We start from the raw sequence: 6205 nt of genomic DNA, 5'->3' as shown, positions 1-6205 counted from the left end.
TTAAATGCGCCTTTATCAGGTCCGTTATAGCTCTAACCTCGTTAAAAAGTTCAGGACAATCTGAGAACACTCATTTTCTCCAGACACGCGTTCGCTGAGGTTTGGCACAAATGAGAAAGTCTCATTCATTTCACCGTCTAATGAGAATTTGAATCGCTTAAAACATGTCTGTCAGAAAGCTGCGCGCTTTTCCCAGAGTTCAGGCCGGTCGGGAAGGAGGATCCCTCTAATTCTTCAGGCTCCGCGCTTCCACTCGGGGTTCCCAGGCTCCGCGCTTCTCCTCGGGGCCATTTGGGTTTTCACCAAAATGTGGTTTCCTCCAAACATCTTGACTCATCTCGTCTCATGTATCAGATGAACAACAATCGTCCCCCATCCAGCACTCGATCATCTTATTCAAACACAGGGCGCCCACTGGAGGATTTCACAAATCACACAACGGGGAGAATTGGTCAGGACTGCCGGCGGAGGAGAACAAATGGGGATCAATCAGACGGGAGCTCACTTTACGCCTCATCCTTTCCAGTTGAACCACTGAAAGATGTTTCCCCTTGAGAGAATTCACCTTTTTAACAGCCTGTTCTGATACCGACAGACGCAGAAACAACCAGATATCAGCTCGGACACTTCGGACCACGTTCGTTCAAATGTGTGGATTTAGAGCAGAAGGGAAGAAATCTCCTTATTATGGCTGCAATATTGCAAACTTTGTTGTTTATATGGAGAAAAGCGGACTCAAAGGAGAAAAGGAGCAAAAATGCAGGTCACACAGTAGATGAATATGATGAATATTTAATGCATTTCTGAAATCAAAAGCAGTTGACTCAGCAGTTATTGATGTTCTTATCAGAGGAGGCAGTGAGGAAAGAACCACTTAATGTTATACTTAGTATTGAAGCATTTTCACATATTGAGGTGGACCACGGCGTACATGGATATTTTACAGTTTTATTTTTGATCTGAACAGCAAAAAAATGTAAATTAACTTGAGTTTCTGTGGTGTTTTGCAAAGAAAGTCCAGGTATTGCTCTAAAATATACAGGAACTACAAGTGTAAAGCTTTTTGACCTTGCACACCCCAATATGTGTAGTTGAACTCAAATGATTCCTCCTGTTAGCAGCATGGCTAAATTTTCAAAAATGCTTAAGATTCATATCTAAACGCAGACTTTACATTCCCATATGGTAACATTTGAGCCTTGTTCCTGTAAAACTTTATAGTTCGATGTCAGAATCTTAAAGCAGCTCATATTAACGGCTCCTGCTCACTGAATTCCCAACACCAGAGAACGCAAAGCCAGCAAAGTTCAGGACAAACACGGATGCAGGTCACAGCGATAACCAGTGGGGAATATTCTTGGAGATTTGCTCAGCAACAGCAGCATTTCTCTGCCAAAGTTTGGTTTCACCGAAAAGTACTTAGGCCTGTTTTTCTGCTGAAGCCACTCATCTAAACCGATCCGGGTCTGGTTCATAAATGACCTTAAAATGTAGATAATAAGGCTTCATTTTCCTCAATGACCACATCTATTCTGTCTTCATTTCTGGTCTAGTCCATCTTTCAGGCCATTTCTCAAAACATAATGTTAAGGCATGTGTTTAGGAATAAAAATCCAAACCTCAGTCACTTTCAACTGATCAAATCAAGCTACAAGTCTAATGACTAATACAACTGACTGACAGCAAAAAGGTCTGAAGGTTCACATGAAACACATTAATGACTGGACTTTAGGATGCACACAGTGACATCACATTTTCTCTGATAACGAATGAAATAAATAATAATCAGACTCAAGACATATGACTTATGTACATTTCAAATTCAAAATAAAAGCGCTTTACAGTTATAAAATATTAACTAGCATATCGGGCCTACAGATTGTTCTACTGGAGTTGGGGCTAAATGGGCTCTGGGCTGAGGTGCTCGGCAGGAGGTGCTCGTTGTCAGCCTTGGTGCAGCAGGAAGTTCTTGATGGGCTGCGGCAGCGGCAGGGAGGGCACGCGGTTTAAGCGGCTTTTGCCCATCGTTCTGCGGATCCTGATACGGCACAGATGCGTCAGCCTCTGAGGGCATCCTGCCAGGAGGGGAAAATAAAAAGACAGCTGCAGCACAGCCAGATTAAATCAACAAAACACTTAATGGGTTCCATCATATAAAGTTGGAGTCAGTTAATAGATGTATGAGGCTTTTAACAGGAGAGGATTTCACTTCCTTGGAAACTTTAAATGCGTATTCTTCCTTCATGCTTTTATTAAGGTGCTGAATTCTGATTAGATGGGTTTTAATGCCAACACCCCATAATTGCTACTGGCCTCTAGCCCGGACAGTTAAATAGTTCCTTTATGATCAAAGGGACGTATTTAAATGCACTCCTGAGTTGATGCAGAGTTGCATGTGCGGCTGCACAATTAAACAACCTTGTAGCCAAAACCAGAAACATTTTAAAGGCTTTAAGAGGGGGAAAGAGATAAGATGCCATTTCCAAATCCCCTGCCGGGCTCGTCAGGCAGTATGAGGTGGTTTTCATCAGACCGCTCCACTTTAGTCCCACCTGTCTGTAGGACATTGTGCCAGAAGTGTTTGTTCTGATGCAGGCTGAGGCCTGCAGGGTTCAGGATGTTGACTTTTTCATAGTCCTGATCTTTTCACAGTCTGTCCAGGGAGTGAATTGGCTGGAACCTGAATGTTTTCCACTTCTGTCTCACTGCAGGACGCTGAATTTTCAATAGCTCAGAAGTGGAACAAGGGAAGCTTTCCAGCTGAATGTGCAGCAGCAACTTCACCTCAAAGACCTATGCTTAAAGCCTCCACTCCTGGCTCTGCTTTATTACACATCTGAACGCTCTGGAGCAGCAAACCGCCTCCTATTTTAGAGCTCTGCACACCTGCTGATGATCAGTTAATCAGGGGCTGATGATTACCATCATCTGGCTGCAACTAGTCCTCCTAAATCCTACTGAATGAGCGAAGGCCTACTTTTATTTGCATTGTTTTAGCTAAAAAAAATAGTAGGATGTTTTTAAACTGAGGTTGCATTTGCAAACCACTGAGAATTCAAATCATAGTCTAAATCCAAGACCCTGACACACCCACAAGGATTTTACTCACTCCTCGCCTCCAGGAAGACCTGAAGTGCTTCCGGATCCACTTTCCTCCTATTAGGAGCCTCCAGCTCTGACTCATCCCAGGGCACCAGAGCTGGGTTGGCCCCGTGGTCTAGCAGCAGGTGGATGAAGGACACCTCGCAGCCATGCCGCAGCACGGCATCCAGCAGACACGAGGCCAGGCCGCGGGTCAGGGCCTCCTGGCAAACGGGCCCCGTGTAATTGAAATCAGGCTGGGCACCAGCCTGGAGTAGCAGCCGGAAACAGTCTAAGTGGTGATAGGCTGCGCTGATGTACAGGGGACACACAACCAGCGTGTTCAGGGTGCGAGCACTTAAGAGCAGGCGGGGGCCGAGCTGGTGGTCCATGTCTACGTCTGCCTTGAATCTAAAGACAGACGAATCCCAACGCGTGAGGTGGCCATGACATCACTCGGGCGTTAAATGGGAAAGAGACACAGGTTTTGTCCTTGTCCTCACCTGATGAGCTCCTGCAGGATGTCCAATCTGCCCACCCGCGCGGTGTGGTACAGCGGGGTGCTGCGGTGGTGTCTGCTTCCATTGGGATTGGCCCCAGCCTCAAGGAGGATGCGCACACAGTCCAGGTGGCCGTTGACGACGGCGACGTAGAGCGCCGTTTGGCCTTTAACGTCCACCAGGTCCACGTCTGCGCCCTGGGCGATCAGGTAGGACACGCAGGCAGCGTGTCCTGCTGTGGCTGCAATCCGCAGAGGAGTGCAGGGCAGACAGCCACAGCACCACACAGACTTCTCATTAATACGCCTGGGAGAGAGGAGCAACACTTTAAATGACACTGCTCGTTCTAAAAGGTTATTCTGCTTTAATTCATAGAGTTAACTTAAGTGCCCGTTATTGGCAACCACAAAAGGCCCTGAGTAACCATAGTAACGGCTGCCGCACGCTGCCGCTAGTGTGCTGGAGCTCCCCCCGGTCACAGTGCCAAATGTGGACCGGCAAATCTGGCTGGTGCTGACTCAAGGATTTTGGCGACATTCAAATTTGGCTCCTGTTTTAAATTTCTTATTGAAATTGGTGGTTTTCCTGGGCTGTCACTCAGCAAACCTACCATGAAACCACAAACCAAATGAATGTTGCAGACAAAAGCTGCTGGTTTTAAAGTGGGAGCGAGCAACCGGTGACCCCTGAAGGACAGGAAGTACCACACGCGCTGTCCACCACCATACAATTGATTAGGTACGGAGGATGGACATTAAAACAGCATCTGCTTCACTCCATCCTACCATTTAAAGTCTTCCTCTTGCAGCAGGTTCCGCAGCGTATCCAGGTCTCCTACATAGGCCGCGTTGTGGAGCCGCATGTCATCCTGCTCCAGAGGTTTATCACAGAACTGCTCCTGGAGCCATTCTTTTAGGTTACGGCCTGAGGAGGACACAAGGGAGACAGACTCTTCATCGCACAGCAGAACTTGTCAGAAGCATCTTTAATACATAAGAGCTGACTCATGCTCTTCCGGGATAATAGATTCCTCCGCTCCTCATATTCCTCAGGCCTCTGCCTCCGTGATATCGCTAACAGGGAGCGGTTTTAAGCAGGAACACCTTCGAAAACAGATTTCCGTAACATCCTGTTGTGTTTTAAATTTGTATTTGAGTGCAGGACATGGAATGAGGAACATTTTTTGAGTAACAAAGGGATATTTAGCAATTTATGCAATTCTTATAGTCACATGAGCAAGTATAGTCAACTAGATTCCAAAGAAAACCAGTCCTGGAATGAAGCTGTTGATTTCAAAAGTCGTATCCAATAAACACTCAGCATTTTTCTGGATTATCGCAGTTCTGAAGTGCACATAAACTCATCAGATCCAATTATTACAGTTTACTCCCAGTTATCTGGTTTTTATCATAATGTAAATAAACCCAGTAATTGAAAGGTTTACTGTATTTTAATCATGAACAGAAAGCCCTGATTTAGAAAATCTGTCTGCATCATTGTGGGAGCTCAACCCCCACCCAGGGGGCCCGAGGAGCTCCCACTGCCCGCTGTTTATTTACACTCCTGCGGCTCAAAGAAAAGCAAGTGTCGGTAACACGGTGCGAAGCCATGCAGCACAGTAACACGGCGACATCCTGGAAGGGTCGGAAGGAGAGCACAGCCAGTTGGATCATCGGTTACCTGCAGCGGTGGTACCGGGCAGATCCGAGACGGTGATCAGCGGGGGGAAGTGCATGCTGGGCGGATCGTCCACATCCGCCTCCGGACCGTCGGCCATTCTCCCCGAATGTCACGATGTAGAGGGGGATTAAAAACTGCCAATAATCTAAGAGATCCCCAACAGTCCCCGCGGTGACTCAGGCGAAAGACGCGAACATAAACACACGTGACTGTTGTTGTCGATGACGTCACGTCCTGGCGTCGTACGGAAGGACGCGTTCAAAGCGGAAAAATGATATAATGAGGTTTAATCTGTTTTTATGGACTTTCGGAATAATTAGCTGTATTTCTTACACACATGCAAATAACGGAAGAACAAAGTCTAACAGTTGGGATATTTTACAGATTTGTAAAGCCACTTCTAAAGTTGCAGTAGCAAAAATATTGGTTCTAAGACTCCATAGCTCGTTGTATTTTACTGGGTTCTTTTATTCAAGAGACACCCACGTTTTCCATTTATATTTCCTATATTAGTTTTTTAAAAACTTAAAAATATCTGGTTGTTCAGAGTGTGCCACGTAGAGAAAAAATAAGAAACTTGTAAATGGAAAAACAAATAAGATGAATGCACTATTTTTGTCATGCCTGTGCTGGCTGTAGTTTGTAAGGTATTTATCCAACAATTTGGGGTGGTAACACTGATAAATTTCAATGAAAGCACATAAATCCAAAATACGTACAAGTCAGATTGTATCAACACAGCATTTTGTTTGAAGAGTCAAAATCTGAATTGCACTTGCTGAATTAAATTTTAATATTAATGTGTTTGAAAACAGCCTCAATTTTGTGATTAATGATTAAAGAAATGAATCATTCATTATTACTATTTGAGTACAACAGAGTGGTTATGCGTTCAAGCCTTAGATAGAAAAAAAAAAGCCTTTCAGGTAGAGTTAAGATTAAGG

At 45.1% G+C, this 6205-nt stretch overlaps 1 protein-coding gene across 1 annotated transcript; it reads right to left on the bottom strand.

Moving 5' to 3' along the window:
* Positions 1-772: 772 nt before the first annotated feature.
* On the bottom strand, positions 773-5485 carry asb1 (ankyrin repeat and SOCS box containing 1). Its single transcript, XM_003962097.3, has 5 exons — positions 5262-5485; positions 4367-4505; positions 3585-3887; positions 3110-3492; positions 773-2075 (listed from the first exon to the last, which is right to left on the bottom strand). The coding sequence occupies exons 1-5, from the start codon at positions 5356-5358 to the stop codon at positions 1945-1947; spliced, it is 1053 nt and encodes a 350-aa protein (XP_003962146.1). The 5' UTR covers positions 5359-5485; the 3' UTR covers positions 773-1944.
* Between the last annotated feature and the right edge of the window lie 720 nt (positions 5486-6205).

Source organism: Takifugu rubripes, chromosome 1, assembly GCF_901000725.2.
Source record: "Takifugu rubripes chromosome 1, fTakRub1.2, whole genome shotgun sequence".
NCBI classification, from domain to species: domain Eukaryota; kingdom Metazoa; phylum Chordata; class Actinopteri; order Tetraodontiformes; family Tetraodontidae; genus Takifugu; species Takifugu rubripes.
The sequence above is the reverse complement of the archived record's forward strand: the minus strand, read 5'-3'. Positions and strand labels throughout refer to the sequence as shown.